Here is a 19,971-nt window from a genome sequence, read left to right as displayed (position 1 = left end):
ACTTCCCAAGGCTAGCAATATAACATGGTTCAATATATGGTTAATCTTCTTCTTATGATTTTATGACTTATTTTGCAACTTCGCAGCAGCTTTTCTCCATGTATCCCCTTCGCTTTTTACAAGTGTAGGGAATAGAAAGTTTTACATTCACTTTTTCCGAGCGAATGGAATACTTCGAGAAACCTTGATGTAGTTGCAATGTATAAGGTATATGTATCCAAAACAGCGAAAAATTCAATTAGACGCTTTTTCGGGAGGAAATCACCAGAACCCAATCAAACCGGAAGAAGACGAACAGCAGTAGAGAGATTCTCACGACTAGCCACAAGCGACTTTGACAACGCTAGAGAAATTCAGAATATATTGCCTATAGCACTTTGACTGCCGATACCTTGAGGGGATGGTCCCAATTACCCAGAGCATGACCATTGATCCCAATCATGTAACCACAGACTTTGCTGCCAGGCATTTTAGCTCAGAGAAACAGACGGAATGTTTCACATCTAAATCCACAACAGAGAGATTGAGACAGGAAAGCTTGCTGGAAATTAAGCAGAATAAAAAGAAAGTTACCATCAAATGGTATTAATATTATCTTTTCACATCTTACTATTATTGGTTACCGATTCAAAACAATACGTGTGTGGGCGCACTTTCTACATCTGAAACAGTTATTTTAACTGTTAAAACGACTGTAAATAGCGGTATACGATAAATATCATCAGCCATTTCAAACTAGTTGAAAATAATCATCATCACTATTTCGACTTCACTTGTCACTGCAAAATAGTTACATTCCGGGAAATTTTTGCTGGGCGTATATGAAATTCTTTTTTCTGCTCCCATGCAATACTTATCATATACAAGCCTCTTTAAAATGGGGAATATTATCAGAAAACCAGGATATTTCATTCAAAGGACACTACTCTAGTAAGTGTGTTATAAGCCCCCATTTTCTACGGCAGGACACGAACTGACAACTTGAAATAAAGGATCACACACACATCAGGCAACTTTTAATAAAGGCCCGATATACAGGCGTCACGGGCAGGCGTCTAAAATTAACAAATAACACGACCTACATCTCAATTGGCTGTAACTCCGTTGTATGCACCATAACACAGGCTCAACAACCTGGGGTTTACCTTCATATCAAACATGCACTTGTATTTGTCAAATCAAATGAACAACTCCAAACTGCACAAATTCGCCAGCTGAGAGAGCCCTCGTCGTGTGAAAACCTCTTGAACCAGTTTAAGAATAAAAGTGGTAGACAGCAAGGGTAGCACTAAGTACAGAGTTTGTTCAGAGGGAAGAGCTTCCCGGCGCCAACAAGTGGCCGCGCAACAATACTAAGTGAGCCAGCAGCATTGGAGGAGTTAGAAAACGTGGCGTTTAAAATGCTTTTCAGGAACGCTTCAAAATGATGCGCAGTTCGATAATTCCAAGTTGTGATCCTATTTAGTTGGATTTTTCACAAAATCTTTTGTTGGAGCATTGGGGCGGTATGGTGCTGGCTATGGTGTTGTACTCCTACGGGCCCAGCAGGTCGAAAATCCAGTTTGAATTGGTGATTACAAACGTCGAAGATTCGAATCCCGACGCAAAATTCTCATGCCACATCATGAATGAGACGTTAAGACCTATACCTTCTTGTATCGAGTGTAGTATTATGCCACGTGAAATAATGATTGCCATGCAGAAAGGGGAAAATAAAGTAATCTGTGAATGACACAACTCCCCATGCTGCAGCAGACGGAGTCGTAAGACCAACGAAATCGACTCCAATCGTTAACTGATTCTAACAAAGAGATTAACTGTACTGTTCGCGGTTTCTTCAAAACTCATAGGATATTTTTATAACTGAATTAGTTTGAGCCAGTGGCCAATTTCATTCTAAAACAGTGGTCGAAATTGTTCGAATAGAGAGGAGAAAGAAAAGGTTTAGAGTTGTAATCCGCTGGGCGACCTATTTACGGTACATTGTTTGCTGTTATTGTTTTTGTTGCTATTTATGCAAACATTTTATTGAACCACACGTGATAGCTCATCCCGATAAAGGTCATCGATATCTGAAATGACAGTTTTAAGATGAGCACATCTGAAACAGATGTACACGGCTACTAGAGCTGGCGACTAGAAGTGGCCGAAGGACTAGCGTTCATCAATGAAGCGATCAGCCCATCGCGAACTAATCCTCTCTCCCTAACTGTTTCTTTTTCACCAATGTCCGTTGACAAATTCTAATCACAGCCACGACGGTGTCGCTTGGCTCAAGTGGGACTCGGCGCCGGGAACAAAACGATGACGAGGGATATCAAAATTGAGCCTGAAAGACCGTGCGGGGACATGTGGGACGAAGTTTATTTGACAAAGTTCCATGCGTGGCTTAGATGGTTAATTTGTGTTAAATCTGCCACAAAGATAAACGCGAACATATCACGGCGTTGTCCTCTCAAGATGCGGAAGTGAGCAGGCCCGGGGGTGATTCTCACATACCAACAAACCGTGCAGGATCTCGACCATTGAGTACACCACTCATCACATCGCGCCGTCAATCGAGCAAGAAGACAAAGCCCAGCTCTCCAAACTTACAAAATGACTAACTCTCTTCAACAGAATGCCAGCCTGCAAACCTGAGAATTCCATAGCTCCAAGCCGTCTTCTATGTCCGGCAGACGATGGGAGCCTTGGCGGGCAGACGATTCACACCAGTGGATTCTCAGCCGCGGTTGCGGACCAGTGTCGTGTGACATTTCATTAAACTGCAGCAAGCTGATATTATCAGTGCATAGGTCTCGGATGGGGCGAGAGTTTCGTATCCTATAACACCCCATTATCTGATTGGCAGGGTCCCATTAGCGGTGTCAACGCCGATGATGACTTGAAAAGAAATAGTGTGAAGATTGTGAGGATCGGACAACAAAATTGAAGGGTTTCAATTCAAAGTTTTACAAAACACAAAATCCTCCGTTACGGTTGCTGTCACCTTGAATAAGAGACGAAGCGATCGCGAGTTTGGGAGATTCATTCAGTGAATGAATCTTCTGAACATGCCTTGGTTTCGAAGAAAATTGACTGTGGGCAAGCAGACAGTGGGTATGCATATACAGCCAATTACCACGTACTCTGATAGGACAAAATCACATTTACTGCAACCGATGTATAGCTGATACAAAAACGTGCCGGGTGGTATTGACAACTTATGATGAAAAAAAATGATATATGGACTCTTCCGGCATGTACTGTATGATATTTTATGACTTATATTTGTTGGTAGTGGAATACATGTATATCAATTGTTGATGGTGATAATATCCACACTTTGGTGCTTTTTCTACAGAAAATCGCTAGCAAGATCGATGAGATCTTATCATTTCCAAAATGATTCATCGATTGAGAAAACAAAAGAACTTGCTGAAAAAAAAAGTTCCCTCTATTTACTTATTAAAAGGAGCCCATATATAGAGGGCAAAACATGTCATGGGGTCCATGCGATAAATATATGCAGGGTGAGAGAACTTGGTCGGAATTGATACATCCAGAGATAAATATATTTTTGGCGCAAGCCTAACGTGCAGAATGCTTTGTAGCTTGATAGGAACTTTCTTTCTTTTCAAGCAGTTGTGTTGCCTAATGCGAGAACCATCCACGCGTCTGTTATCCGAAACTTGTGAAAAGTCAAGCCGTGAATCGGTCTTTTTTATCTCTCTCGCAGGTTTACCACGGTTATTGTGATCTAGCGTTCAACACGTAACGGAAATCTAAAAAGTTATATTGTACTTGTTAATGTAACGATATTGGAAATTAATTAATTAAATAATTAAATATCAAGGTACGCAATCACCGGAAGTGATAACAATGCCTGTTGTTGATTTACAAGATGCGATACTTATCATGAGGCCACTCTTTTATTGTAAATTTAACCGATCGATTATGTCGGAAATGCTACAAACATGTTTCTTAAACAAAACAATTATTAACATTATGTTTGACTTAATGTGCATAATTTAGCACCGAGATCGACATAAAATGTGCTGTTTGACGCTTTAGTGGGCATGGAATATTTATAAGGACGCCAGATTCGTGTCGCTTTGTTTACCCTGTTGCTCGGTATTCATTTTAACACGACCTGTAGACAAAATGTCTCCTTCACTGACAGCCTAGTATGCTCTTAACGCCACATACACGACGTTGTTGGGTCAGCAGTCAAAACTAAATTGAAATTTTAACCAACTCCCCACTCGACTGTAACATAGTGGCAAACGATCGGAAAACTCGTGCGACAGCTTTGAATAAAACATGCACACAGTACGGATGGTAGGTTAAGCAGGTGGATGGATCTTTCGAGGGATCCTTTTAAGCATTTATTCAATGACTACTTCAATATGTTTTGTTTAACTTTTCTGTCATAACCAATTGAACTTTCAAATACCAATTTTGAATACTAAGCCATATTGTCAAGGTCAGTATTAAAATTCAAGGCCAGTAAATAACCCTCGTGGTTAATTTTGACAAGTTTGCATCTTGGCTCAAAGATTATCTAGGACAATAGAAGCTAATCATGGATATCTTCAAGTTGTATCGACACGTATGGCGATTACAATTCGATGATGAATTTATTAATTGCAATGTTAATAATTGTTTTCAAGAATCCAAATTCGATAGGTGTGCATAAGCCTATACTATACCCTTCTAAAGTGAAAATGGTAACGACCAAGATATTAGTTGCGGTTCCACTACAGGAAAGTGCGGACTACATCCGAATTAGTTGTGATTCCATTACAGCTAGTCCGGACTAAACAAGTCCGGCTCTCACTAAGAGCGGTCTTATTAAGTGCGGATAGGACAAGCGGATTTAAGCCGAACTTAGAATAGACCCGGATCTAAAGCAGAAATTACCTGTAATGGAACCGCATTAGTCCGGATTAAGATCAAGTTACTAAGTACGGCTACAGGTGGCGTGTCAATGTGAACGTATTGCGCATGAGCGGAAGTGTTGGTTCTGTCAAAACAACACGCGGTATTTCTGTCAACAGGTCAACTCTGATTCGTTCTCATTTCTCATTTCATTATTCAATTCTTAATTTAAGTAAATTCTAGTGCTTTATCCTAACTATGGCTCGCTGTCCATGTTTCCATACCTCCAGTTTTGAAGAGTTTAGCCTAACGCACATAGAGTGGCGCCGCCTGTAGCCGTACCTGTTAACTTACCAATCCTGTAGTCGAACTGCACCACATTCGTTAGTCCGGACTAAGCTAAGTTCGGACCTGATGCGGATGCGATAGAAACGGATCTAAACCCTGTAGTGGAACCAAGACTATTGTGATCTGCTAATCCGCATCGGAATGCTTAGGAGTAGTAACGCCCCATTAGGATTCAAAATACCGGTTGATGGTATCTTCGCCTCTGGACGTGTTCCAGTGGCGTTAGATGGTCCATAGAGTGGACCCTGGGAGGAGCTGATGATAACCCTCCTGCAATCCCCCCCAGGCGATTTCGCATGGCTGGACAAAACCCGCCAGAAACTGGCCTAATGAGCTTTGCTACTGGTTATGTGCTGTATTTAAATATAGCACTAGCTCATTAGGTTCTAGTGGAAAAGGAAGGCAGCCACATGCGAAAAGGCACACTGACAATGGACAGGAGAGGGGAAGAGCACCGCACTTCAATTACCGACTCCATTGGTGGGAAGGCAGCCCCCTGCGTCCATCGACAGTGTCGGAGACACTTTTAGAATAGTTTCAACATTAACCCTTTTTCAGGTCGGGCCTATGGTTTAAATTACAATGGTAGTGTAATGTGTTCGGACCCACCACAAAAAAGTGCGAGTTGTAAGTAGACTTATGCGGATCTTTTTTTGAAACATTTGGCCAAACTTCGATGTAAGGTCTTTTTTCTGCGAGTTCAGCACAATGCTATTACAATAATGATATTTTTTTGTAAAACAAGCTTTTTAAACTCTTTACCCTTCCGCTCTTTAAATGTATTCTTAAATTAAGCGGCTCATTCGTCAAGTTGCTCATTTTTATTCAATCAGACAATCAATTTTCCTGCACATACATATTATAGTTATTACACCAGAAGACGCCTTTGAGAACGAAAGGCGAAACGTTGTGTGGACTTCAAAAGACACTCAGAGTTAAATCCATAGAACTTTTGAACTTTATTAGACGCACCATTAAAATATACCACTAAAGGACCTTATTAGGAAAAGGTAATTACACGACAAGCGTCCGTGCATTTATTGTCTTTAATACGCTGGCAACAAGAGAATGAATTGGCGCGGGTACTATGAGTAAAGGTATCGTATAATCTTTTTAAAAGAACTCAAGAATTGTTTATCTTGTCTCAAAAATATCCAACTCGAGTTGGAGTTTTCTTCTCAAAATATCAACTGTGTATCCACAATATCAGTATGTGTGTATTGCATTCGTAGTACATTCGGTTACATAATATATAAGAATTCGTACAGCTTGTAATGACAGACATAAATACTGGCAGAGAATGATACATGTCGCGTGAGTATTTGCCGGTAAAGCGAGTGCGTAGTATCAAGGGACGAGATCGTACAAAGATGAATGTCAAAAGTGTTTTTCATAACGACCTCAACTGTTTTGAGCATCTTCTTGAACTTTTGATAACAGAAACTGAAAAGAGACGTATGCTTCAGTTTCTTTCGACATTTTAGAGTCTTTCTTGGAATAAATTCCACAACTTTGCTGCAGCAACAACAAACTTCGGTTCCTATACTTTCCTTCAGTTTCCATTTATTTGTTCTTTCGTTAATCACGGAACACTTCAACTCAGTTGATCTCATTGATCGTGAAACGCTTCTTGGGTTTAGAAGTATAACTTTTAGAAACAGTCATTGCCATAACGGCAATCCCACTGGTGTATTTCAAATGGTGGTCTGATATCATTTTGAGGATTAAGTATTTCTAGATTGACCAAGATGGCTATATCTGGTGCGTGCTCTATTCCGTGTCCTTTACCATTCTTTTTTGAAAAATTATATATTAATAATTCTCGTGATCATTTTTTGCGCCTCGCCGCGTCACTGATATGAATCAACGCATCGGCTCTAGACCTTGACAGAATGTCCCACCACTGTAGCCAACCAGTGCCCATATCAAAGTGGCATTAATTATGAACTCTCACTTTTCCTCCCGCTAACTAGGCGTGGCTAGTCGCGATTCCGGTGAACCTAGAGTTGCGGTGGGCGTGGCCACGTGCGATTGTCACGATACCAGCATTGCTTTTGCTCAGACGATACTCGGTCGCGATGGAGACTAAAGACCCTCGCAAACAAGCGATTGAAATCGCTGCGACACGCAATCGAGTCTATAAGTGCGACAAAAAGAACGCTCATCTGCGGATAAACCCGATAATCGCTGTGTTTGATATTTATGCCGGTTCGCTGCAATCACCGCCGATTCTTGACAAAGGCACCTAAAACGGCCACTGTAAACGAGCGCTTTTTGTCGCATGCGATCATGCTCGCAGGTCACAGCGGATTAAATCGCTCTTTTGCTGGGCGGTTGCATCTTCGATTGCATTTGCATATAATGTACATGGTCTTGATTCTTTGTGATTCGAATGCCTCGAGTCAACAGCCAAGACAACAAACTTGACTCTGCTGAATTTCAGTAAATGTCCATGTTATTGCCCTGAGTCACCGTCTGGACGTAGGTAAAATTTAACCATTAATGAGATTGAAAATGACTTAGAGCTAGTATCGGGTTTTATTTTACCTATCTGATGTATTACTTTCATGAATTTTCCTTGAACTTTGTGAATTGAAGATTTGTGAGTCGAACTACAAAACGTTTTGGTGACGTATACGCAAAGCATATCCGACGCACAATATAAAAGCGCGCAGAAAACTGCAAATTGGCAGTCTTATGATTGAAACAAATTCTAACTAAGATATACAAATCAGTAAGCTTTATTGGTAACAGAGATATTTACAGGTCATGGCGTTGAGTGCACAAGAAATCATCGAATCACCGATTTTATAACATGAAATGAATTAAATTTCATAATTCTTATTACAACCAGGTGGCCGTTTTATAGTAAACGTCCAAACAAAAATACAAATACAAACAAAAACAATATACAAACACAAACTTTTGATTAGATATGATTATTGTAGACAAAAGATTTTGGGGCTTAGTTTTAGATGCTGTTAAAAAACTGCAAAATTCCCATCTTTTGTCATACACATTCAAATACAAAGATAACAACTTACCCTCTTCACGCCACCCCCACAAATATACATGGCTTCATGAACACTGATCCATTCACTTAAAAAAAAATTGCGACTTTTGCGATGATGCGCAAAGGGCACGCCGGACTGACAAATACGTATGTACCCGAGACACTACAAGTATGTCCGAATGGCCGTAAAATATGTCAAAAGTGAATATTATTTTCTTTTAGACAAATTCATGTGAGTTTTCTCAGGGGCCTAACACTAACTAACCGTTCAGGAAATGGGTAACGGAAAGTTCTACCTGTGTTCTTAAGCAATTGTCAAGGGTAAGGCATTCAGCCCGGTGTAGCCCCTCTCCCCACCCTCGCCGGAAAAAAGCATCACTCTTTGATATAAGGAGACCGATTGCTTCTATAGACATTATTACACTTGATATTTCAGAGATTAAAAACGCACAGGCAAAATGTCGTTTGTCAGCAGGACACTCTCTCCGAGGACGAATTTTCCAACCACACCGGGGTCAATTATATTCTATTGTTTTCAAAAAACATTTGGAACCGAATACTCTTGGATTTTCGACCGAGTTCAATCTTGACAACAAATGCATCTACACCTATCGCCCTCTGCGCACAATTATCTGAACTAAAAACCCAAAATAAACGGTCGGACAATGAGAAACTTTCATTGGTACATGAAGTTTAGTATTCTGAAACAGAACTTTTACAAAGGTTAAAAATAAGACAAACAATAGCTGTATGAACCAAGTTTTTGTTTCTAATCAAAGCGCCATATATCAGAAAAATTGACAAAATCTTTGAAATATCGACAAAATAAAACTAAAACTGTTGAACACTTTTAAGTCCGTCCCGTTCTGGATGCGAGGTTTTACCTCGCTAAAAGGATGTAGGATATAAAGGCACATTCATAATCCCCTTTTTGTTTTTTTTCTCTTTTTACACCCACTTGTAAAGTAGACATTATCATGCCGTTTGGCAATGAGGTTGATGGAGAAGGGTTTTTTACATTAATCAGAAGATATTTCAAAGCATGAGTTTAATTAATGGAATCAGAAAATATATGCAATGTAAAAAATGTGATGCATAGGCTATAATTGTACTTATATCGAAACGGTACAACTATTAATATCCCACATGGAGACAACGGCATTTCCAAATGGCAAATCATAAGAAATAGCTTAATATTCAAATTATCAAAGCAAAACGTAGTCTTTTTTTAGTAATATATCACTATGTAATATATATATTTAATATAACATTACAGTCGGACCCAAAAACGTGTACAAACAATTTGAGACAGATCGGAGCGTCATATCATGAAGTAATTAATATCAAAAGTTATCATGAATATACTCACATTTTTGTCATGCATCTGTAATAAACCAATTCGCTACGAGGTTTTCATATGGACAGCTAATGCATCTACACCTATCGCCCTCTGCGCACAATTCATAGAACTAAAAACCAAAAATAAACGCTCCTACAATGAGAAACAGTTCAGTAATCTGAAACAGAACTTTTACTAAAGCTAAAACAATAGCTGTATGAACTAAGTTTTTTCCTCCAATCAAAGCGCCATATATACCAGAAAAATAGTCAAAATCTCTCAAATATCGACAAAATAAAACTAAAATTGTTAAACACTAACAAGTGATGTGACGCAAAAAACTGTAGGAACAGAGTTTGAAAAGTTTCTTCAGAAGGTGTTTAATATGATGACTGTCGAAGTCAGCATCTTGAATATTTGCCTCGATTCATTTTGTTCCCTGGCCACACTTCAACAGCTTTAGGTTTGTTTCAATAGCAGAATTTCCGCAGTTGAGATCTAGCCTCGTGGCTTTGCTCAAGTCAGGAATGTGGGCAGGGTTCAACTTCTCATCCTCAACTTCTCTTTCATCTCAACTCCTCATCCATCAGGTGTGTCAGTAGCAAGCTGGATGTGGTACTGAAATGTAAATGTTTAAGTATTGAAATAGCAACAAAAATATTCTGAAATATTCTGTATATCGGGGTAGTATTCAGAAAAAAACTGCCTCGCCATTCGATATCGAGAAGGTATGTAGACGAACCAAAAACTGTCCAAAATTTTTACTCATCTTTGATGACCCGTAATACACATCTCGTGCAAATTTTAGCACAGTGGCTATTGAAATTAATGAAATTTGTAGGACGATTAAAAAAAAACCTATCAGAGATTGTTAATATGGACAAGCAGATTTGATTCAACAAAATATTCCATGTTTGATTATCGACGACCAACTTATGTTACATGTATATACGTTATCCCTACGCTCCCGCCAGGTGGCCAGTGTGTAACGTTACCACTATTGGCCAGTTCCGGGCACTCTCTATAATGTAATTAAGTAGATCGATCCATGGCTGCAGGAAACCCCTTAATAGCGCATCGTTCCACGTGAAAAGGGTTGACACATGGAGAGCTTACTCGACTCAAATCGGAGTCAACATCGGAAAAGCGTTATAATTCAGTCAGATTTTGAATCTTTCCTTTTTTGTGCAATTTGTTGATGTAGCCGCCAGCTGGGTAATATTGCCCTTTATAGTGCCAATGGTCCTTTGAGATTCTTTATGAATCAACTTAGGAATCAAAACTTAGGAAATTCCTTAATAAAATTAAGTCACCAAAACGAACTTAGGATTCTTCGAGAAACCGCGCCCTCGGCTGAGCGGGTGTATGCAGCAATCTCGAACAATGCTGTGTTTTCATAAGAACCACGACAACTGCGGTCCTTTCCCCATGATGTGCAGCAAACGAGTTCAGAAATACAATTACAGTTTCATGATGGTGACAAGTCGAAAATATATTGACAACTACATCTCAGTACATATAAAAGCCAAGTCTTACACGATGAACAAGATTTAATCCTAAAACTAGTTTCATTTTCCCTGTAAGCAAATAACCAAAATCACAGAACCACCTCTTTGGGGGAAGATGCTCCATGTTTATGATATCAGAACATTTGAACAAAAACCAGCACAGGTTATGGCTAAAGCAATGACATGATGAACAGAACATGCCATAACATCACGATATGGTGCATTAAAGGCAGCAAGCAATCAAAAGCTTACAAAAAGGGGAGGTCCGTTAGGAGGCGGCGAAAGCTGAAACAATACGGGGGCGCATATGGCAACTACTGTAGAACAGAAAAAATCGCCTGCATTATGTTTTCGCGAGTAGCTCTTGCTTGCGAAAATATTTTGCTTGTCAACAAGAATTATATTTCATTATTTCCATGTTTCCACAGAGGCATTGCATCAAATGCCTTTATGTCGATCTCAGCTGGTAAACCATTAGGTGATTTAAAAGTGATCGCGTATACCATGTGCAATTAGCACGTATCATAATTGCTCCTAACAAACACAAATTCCACACCTCTCCAATGTCTTTTGTCTAATTACTGCTCAACTTTGTGCGCTACATGCCAAATTACTTCAAACATTGAGACTCGTTGACAGTGGATTTGAGGATACGGTCGACATCTACGCTACAGCGCCTACACTATCAAGAAATTTAGGTCAAAATAGGCAACTTTATTTTGGGGAAAACAAATTTTATGTCGATCGTTTGGCATTCGCGAAAATTTTCTGTTGCAGTAGTTTGTGCCACATGCACTGAAGCGTTTTCTTATAAAAACTGTGAAGCAAAGGAAACATAAACAATTAGTCCCTGAACATTGAACGTTTTTAACAAATGCAATGGCCATGAAGAGTCGAAGAGAAACGCATGTTAGCATGTGAATATAACTTGTAATTACCAAAAAGATTTTTTTGTTGTGGATTAAACTTACCACACCTAAAGCAAACACTTCTCATGCCCCCAGTGACTAAAACACTGTTGTTCATGAACGCACGTCTGTCGTTGAGCATTCACTACTGCCGCTTCGTAAGAAAGATGTTGAATTCGTAAGCAAAGTTTGTTATGGCAGCGGTGTGACACATGTTTTGACCTTTTAAGGGGTTTGCAGTCATTACAGAGAAAAAAAAGATATCTGTGGACCCGAACCTTTCGTCTTTTCCCATTGATAACTAGCCGAAAGACACCATATCCGTTTTTTTGCTCGCCGCCCCAGAAGAGGCAGTCCCCTCTTTTTATAGTATGCACTAGAATTCGTGATTTTTCATGTTTTGCCCTGTCCTTAGATAATGGGAACAAATAAGCATCAAATGCAGACATGCTTGCACTAATTCTCGACAATATACGACAAGGTATATACTTAGGGCTAAGAGACATTAAGGCAGGGGTCTGATACCTGAAACAGAGGAGAATTATACCAGGATAATGTTTAAGTGTGCGTCCATGAGTAGACCATGCAGTGAGTGATAAGGTGGAGGTCAACGGTTTTTGATGAAATTTGGTGTGTAGGTATCTCCTATGGAGAGATAAAAGCATGTAAAATATTAGCCAAAAATATTCACTAATTACTGAGTTAATTGCTTAAGTTCAATTTTGACGGATTACGATTTTTTTTAAATAGAAATAAAGGGGTTAATTTGAACTGCTGTCAAGCAAAAACCACAAACCCTACATAATTGCCCTTTGCGGTATTGTTAAAGTATGATTCGACCTTGCTCTCAAAGTAAGTGCAAGTTGATAAACCTTGTGGTATGGGAGCCATAGGCCTTGGTAGAACCCCTACCCCTTAGGCCCTTTTTGTCATAGGTGAAAAGAAACACTCATAGCTAAATTGCCACAGGGAGCTGGGTGATAAGGCATGCCTAATTTTGTAGCATATCTCTTACTTATCTGAAATAAAAAATAAAATTTTTGGGTGCCATCTCAGGGAAAGCGCAAGAATGGGTGAAAAAGATGGATTTTCGTCATATTTTACAGCATCTTACTGGTGCTGCCATATGGGCGGTTATTACCGCAAATAAAGACAAACCAAAGCAAAGACACTTGTGTAGCATATCAAGGACACGTAGATTGATACTCCTGGGCGGTTATTACCGCAAATAAAGACAAACCAAAGCAAAGACACTTGTGTAGCATATCAAGGACATGTAGATTGATACTCCTATGTGTGCCACATCAAAGACATCTGGACCATACACCACGTCAAAGATAACGATGCGAAGTCAACAGGCGGCGCCACTGTAGATTGCTGGCGGCCGTACGCTGCCTGTTGACGTTGTTGTTATTTGCCACCTCTCTCCTATGGGCAATTTTTTTTCTAGTCGAAATGATTTTTTTCTAGTCAAGATATTTTTTTTCAAGTCAAGAAAAAAAATTTGAAATTAAATTTTTTTTTTCAAGTCGAGATATTTATTTTTCTTCTCATTTAACTTATTGAAGTTGAATCAATTAATTAAAATTTCACTGCGAGAAAAAAATGATTATAAAAATAAAAATAGTCGCTTATATCAACAAAAACCTATAGTTGTCGAAATCGTTTTTACTTGTCCCAAGACGGTGGCGCCGCCTGTTGACTTCGCATCGTTATCTTTGATGTGGTGTATGGTCCAGATGTCTTTGATGTGGCACACATAGCAGTATCAATCTACGTGTCCTTGATATGCTACACAGGTGTCTTTGCTTTGGTTTGTCTTTATTTGCGGTAATAACCGCCCAGGAGTATCAATCTACGTGTCCTTGATATGCTACACAAGTGTCTTTGCTTTGGTTTGTCTTTATTTGCGGTAATAACCGCCCATACTGCCACCAATCAGAAAAGAGTTGAACTGAGCACTTATACTGCCACAAACTATCACAAGGCAATTCATTGCTTGGGACACACGTTTGCAAGTGCCAGAAGCTCAGAGTTTGAGCTTGGTTCATCGGAATTAGAATACACAAGTAAACACCAAAATGAAATTGGGGGAGATTGTGAGAAGTGCCTCCATACATTTTTGGCAAAAAACAATGAAACCTCAAAAAAGGGCAAAGTCCATTTTGTGATGTACCGGGCACCCACCAACATGAAGACAAGTCAATTGAACAGAGAATTATGAATACAACATCGGATCATCCTGCAGGACCCAAAATTAAATATGAAATTGACATATTCTATTTAAAAGTCACTGCTGGAACTAGGAGAAGTTGAGTAGCACCCTGATCAAAGTTGCCAAATTGCATGGAAATGACCCATCAGGACGTAGTATAGTCATCTTTATAGAGGGTATCCTGCCAACGGAGGTGTCCACTATTAAGTAAGGTTCCACTGTACATGTAGATAAACATTGTACACAGCTTTATACTGTGTGGACAATATTTAGCAGGTTGACGCACATCCTTTTCACAATACCCGGTAGACTCATTTACGTTGTTGCAAGCTCAACAACATCAACACTGTATATTTCTGGGTAGGAACTCTGAATCCAGAAACCAGCAAGCTTGATGACCCTGAGCTGAACATGGAAAGAATTAAGACCAGACTTAGGAGTAATTATGATGTCAATTATCATCAAATTTATCATCAAATTTATTACAACACAACAATAGTTGTCACATACAGGCACAAGCCTCTGGCTTTATCAGAGACAACATAACAGAAATATCACCTTAAACACATGCTAAAAAGAGTAGATGAATAATGGTAGCTCTTGAGTAGGCTACATCCTACAGTTATAAAATGATGCAACATACGATGTGCGCAGTCTGAAGTACTCTTTAGAAGATTCAAAGTGTACTTTCCTGGAATCACACGAGAACTACATGTACTCCTACAATTAGCAACGTTATTGCTTGGCTTGAGCACTGATAATACAACTATCCAGATTGTTGGGTAAAACAAAAGTCAGGTAGGAATAACAGGATGGCTTCTCCATACCTGAGATCAATATGAAAAGAGGATCTCTTCCAATTTGCGGTGGAGCTGTCCATCAACAGGAGCACAATTCCCTGCTGCAAAAACCGGTTGACCATCGCAACATCATAGTTCCCTGGAGCTGGTGTTGGTGCACAGGACATATCAACTTCAAGCTCTTCTTGGCTTGATGGCGATTCCCCATTACTAGACTCAGCAACTTGGAGAAACTGGCCACCCTGAAACAAAAAATGCTGTATTAACAAATTTTCACATATGAGGGAGACAATGTTTAGTTTTAGAGTGTGACGAGCAAAATCATGCTTACTGCCTTTTCTCGCTCGTCAATGCACCAAGCAGAGTGATTGGTGATAAGATACACGATTGTACCAAATGTACGGAACAGCTTTCATGCCTTTTAACTTTTGACAAAGCCTTTCAAAGTTTGATAGAGCATTTGAAAAATTATATTTCAATTGCCTCCTTGTACATGCTGTATATGCAAGACTAAGTGAAAGTAATGATTAGAGCAGTGCTGGTGGATAAGAGTGACGTTTATGTTATTTTACCTTGATAATGCTTTCAGCACTTGAATCATCATCTCCTATCTCTTGGATATTCTCTGGCATGGGAGACTCACACTGCAAAATGTATTTTCTGCTGTAGTGACATATGGATTGACAGTAATCATGGCAAGGTAACTGTTCATGTCTGAATATCAGATAATGCCTGCTGGCCCCAGCACTTGTAGTAATAACAGGGCTCTTGTGTATGAGCACTGAAGATTATATTTCTATTTACTTAGAGTAAAGGTTCAGGAGACTTGGTCATATGTACCAGTAGCACATGTTCCCTTATAAAAAGATTTTCGGTCTGACTGCACAATACAATGTTAATGGTAAACTCACCTCATTCTCCGAGTCCGTTGGAGGTAGAACCGTAGAAGGAAGAATTGATGAGAACTGTACCATTGAAGGACCAGGCTGAAAAGATAAGAAGAGAAATGTAGGCAGGGTGGCTGAGAAAAGATACATGTATGGTATCTGTTTCAGTAGTATTTGACTGATCTGGCCAAAGATTTGAATATTGTTGGCACTTTGTAAGGAATTAGCAAGGCTTGAAATTGGACCAGGAAATGACCTACCGGTAGGCCCTAACCGCAGTTCTTTTTATTGGCATATTCCAAAGTTTCCATGTTGAGTGGCATTGTTTGTGAATAACGCTTGCAATGAGGCATATTACAGAACTTCAAAGATATTCTGTGGCTGTGTCGGCACTCACTGTTACACACAAATCCTGCTGAGTGGCATGTCGATGACAATTATGTGAATCAAATAATAATGATGTAACCTGATATGTTTCCCTCCGACCTACCTGTTGCTCATCAGTGACTGTCACCTGACTTGAAGGCATATTTTTTCTCACCAATAGATCCCTGTGATGTGCATCACATGTTTTACAAATACCTGGAATCAACAGTAGAATTTACAAAATGCTCCTAGTCCTATACTGTGAGACTGTGTGCATACGACGTTGGGGAAAACAGGAAGGAGGATCACATTATAGGTGTTTGAAAGCAGACGTTTGACTCAGTTTAGAATGAACAGTCTCCAATGACACAACATCTTCAGGGCAACTTTTAGCAAAAACCTGTGAATGATAAAAGTTGCAGGTAACACCAGTCGATCCGTGGGAGAAAGCTGTTGAAGGCCACAACCAACCAGCAGTAAACAAAAAGCCGCATTGTGAACACCTTGTAAGATAGCCGTGTATGTGTTGTTTTGATGTTTATTTAGCTTTTTGTTATGATTCGGAAAGGCCACCTCAGGCATTGACTGGTCCTGGTGTAAGGATCCTATAGGCATATGATGTACGCATGAATTTACACAGTGTGATGATACAATGTCAATAATGTTACAAGACTTACTTGATCCCACAGGTACAAAGACATTCCATTCCTGATAGATTTCCTCCGATATTCTCTTCCCTATACCTCGGTCCCGATGAGGTTTGCGTTTCGAATCTAGTGCGTGTAGAGGATATTGACACTTTTGTGAAGCCTTCCAGTCAAGCTTAATTTGTATCTGTGGACCGGACAGATAGTTTTTTCGTCCAAGACGCCACTTGACAAATCAAAGAATCCCGCACGTAAGGGCTAAGGCAATCAGATTCGATTCACATTCTACATCATTCAATGGCATATTCAAACTTTTCAAATCGGCTTTAACATTCTTTCTGCATTGTTTTAGGTTTACTACACTTAAATCATGTTTATATTTTCTCACAAGACCACACTGCATATGTGGAGCAATGTCCGAAAATCCACACTTCAGCAGGGCTGGCTGGCCCATTTCTGAACTTTCCGGCACCGGCCTCCATGATGATGAGGTCCAATACCAATCTCAAGTCTGATCTGCCTACATTTTCAAGGGTCGTATGTGTGGATGAACTAGCGCGGCTTTCAAAATTCCTGGCTATTCACTAAGAGAGTGAAACATAACTAAGAGGATCTGTCAGATGAGACTAAAACCGTGGGCATGGCTCAACATGTCATGTGGTTGATGAAAGTCATGCCAGGAATAGGAAACCGTAACCAAATGTTGTTGTCACGTAGGAACCAATTCCGACAGAACCGCACCTTACTCGGGGGGGGGGGGGTACAATGTACACCAGGGGGTTCTACCGGCGGCACTCTTTGGAGCAGTAAGGCCCCACATTCACCAGCCTTCCAATACATTAAAAAAACCTCTTTATTTAATAGGAAGCTCCCCAAAAACTGCATTTTAACAGTGAAAGACAATTTGAACTGAAGGTAAAATATTAGGTGTAAAAGGGTTAAAACAGTACGCAATTAGAGGAAAGTGGAAGGGGCGCCCAAATATTTTATTTTTCTAAAATTGAGAACCACATTTTAGCCTTGCTATTTGAAAAGGATAACGCTCCAGTCCCTGTGGCAATTTAGATTTCGCCAATAATATAGAGCATACGTTTAGGTCAATGGGGGCAATGCTCCTTTAAGAGGTATCATATCTTTAATGTACGTATGATTTTGTACAATATTTTACCATGAAAAAATTCCCAATGCCTTCTAGTCTCACTTACGAATAAGGAACATTGGCACCATTTGTTCATTAAGTCATGAAAAATCACTCAATTTGACCGATTTTATAGGAAAATCGTCCAATATTTTGATTGAAAATGGCCTTTAAATTGTTTTATTTCTAATTAGTAAACGGTGGAATTTTTCGCCGAAGGGTTTCGTCAGTCTGAATCTTATCCCATGGCCAATCTCTGAAAAAAATTCAGCAAGAAACTCCGACCCCCCCCCCCACCTTATCACTTTTTGCAGATTTTGCATGGTCTATTCGTGGACTCGAGAACATGATCCTCAAAGGATGGAATGAAGATGCCAGCCATATCGGTCCTCCATCGACTTCTGATCTTCTTGAAACTGCTTGCACACCAATTTTGGTGGAAATCCGTCGATCTGGGAGGTATGAGGGGTATCAATTTACTTTTCAAAATCTTGTCGCCAGGAAAGAGCAAGAAAGTTTTGTTCTATGACACTCTGTAGTGAGATTTCGGCGCCGACGGCGACGAGCTAAATTCAGAATCCGACGGAATGGAATGTGCAAGGGTTATTATTGCCAACCTTTTTTCTTGCTTAAATTTACTCTAAGGGCGTTACAAACAATGAATAACAAAATACTTGTGATCGCACAGGGCTTACTGAAAAAAAGCATAATCCTATTAGGCATGTCGATACAATCATCGTATGATACATTTTCAGCCAAAAACTTCCTTGCCCTTTCCTGGGGACCAGATTTTGAAAAGTGAATTGATACCACTCATACCTCCCAGAAAAAAGGCCACATTTGAGAAAAAAATGCCTGGCCCACCCTGTATAATACTGCTAATCTACCTGTACGCCGTCGATTATTTTTATGATGGATGGCACAGTATTACTATTACTACTCCCGGTTACTACTCGGCCTGTGTGTGGCTCTTGGCTCTTGGCTCTCAGATTTGGGTGTCCCCTTAAGATTCACATCAAAAAGGTTTCCTGTGCATTAGCAGCATGAAAACATGCTCCACTATCTCTGGTCACTTACCAAAATATAGCTCTCACTTCAGCGCTAATGCCCGTTCCAATTATTCTCGACCTGGTTGACCAGGAGATTGGGCCGAGTATTACGATAAAAAGACGGTCTTGAATATTGTGCACATATTGTGCACCACTGATATCACTCCGTTGATCTAAACAGACTAAACACACATCCAAATTAATCTAATTTTGACTGATGTTGACAAGGAGAACATAAGAATTCCCTATCACGTTCCCCGGAATCTGATATTCAAATGATGTTGAAGACATTGCAAATTGAGCACTAAAAAGAAGTGACCAGCAGGTGGGCAATACGCTGTGCTGTCTACAGCATTTATCACTCGCCGTAGTTTCAGACAAAATGCACAGCGACTTAACAATTCATCTCGAAATTTGTATTGTAAAAATCAATGCACTACGTCAATAAACACTATTGTAATCTCATTAAAAAAAACCTAACTTTTATCAAAATAGTTTGGTAACACAGATCAGTATAAATGAACAACAAAACAGGGCGTGAATTGTCCAAGCCGTGACGTTTCGGCTGCGTGTGACGTAGTTGATTTGGTCAACGCCAGATGGCAGCAGACGACGTTGCAGGTGCCAGTGTCCTCGGGAATCGACAAGGCAAATTGTCCGTGGAGCGAGGAGTGTCCCCCCCAGCACAGTAGTTCCTTAGAAAGTCGAAGGACGCGCCTCGTCCCGCGGTGGCCAAGCTGTTCTGGGCGTGTGACTGGCTTCGCGGGCCCTGGGAGTTCGAGGTGAGTCCGTCCGATTAGGGCGTCTGAATGTAGGTCGCAAACACCGCGCGGAACGACACAAGCCAATCGAGGCGGTGAGCAAGTTATTTCCAAGCGAATCTTCCAACGGCA

The 19,971-nt window shown here is 40.1% G+C and overlaps 1 protein-coding gene across 1 annotated transcript; it reads right to left on the bottom strand.

Moving 5' to 3' along the window:
* Window positions 1-14,848: 14,848 nt before the first annotated feature.
* Window positions 14,849-17,105, bottom strand: LOC135491726 (uncharacterized). The gene is made up of 5 exons (XM_064777788.1): window positions 16,922-17,105; window positions 16,369-16,460; window positions 15,903-15,977; window positions 15,564-15,635; window positions 14,849-15,233 (listed from the first exon to the last, which is right to left on the bottom strand). Exons 2-5 carry the CDS (start codon window positions 16,405-16,407, stop codon window positions 14,958-14,960), a joined length of 462 nt encoding a protein of 153 aa, XP_064633858.1. The 5' UTR covers window positions 16,408-16,460; window positions 16,922-17,105; the 3' UTR covers window positions 14,849-14,957.
* Between the last annotated feature and the right edge of the window lie 2,866 nt (window positions 17,106-19,971).

Source organism: Lineus longissimus, chromosome 7 (assembly GCF_910592395.1).
Source record: "Lineus longissimus chromosome 7, tnLinLong1.2, whole genome shotgun sequence".
In the NCBI taxonomy this organism is placed as follows: Eukaryota; Metazoa; Nemertea; class Pilidiophora; order Heteronemertea; family Lineidae; genus Lineus; species Lineus longissimus.
The sequence above is the reverse complement of the archived record's forward strand: the minus strand, read 5'-3'. Positions and strand labels throughout refer to the sequence as shown.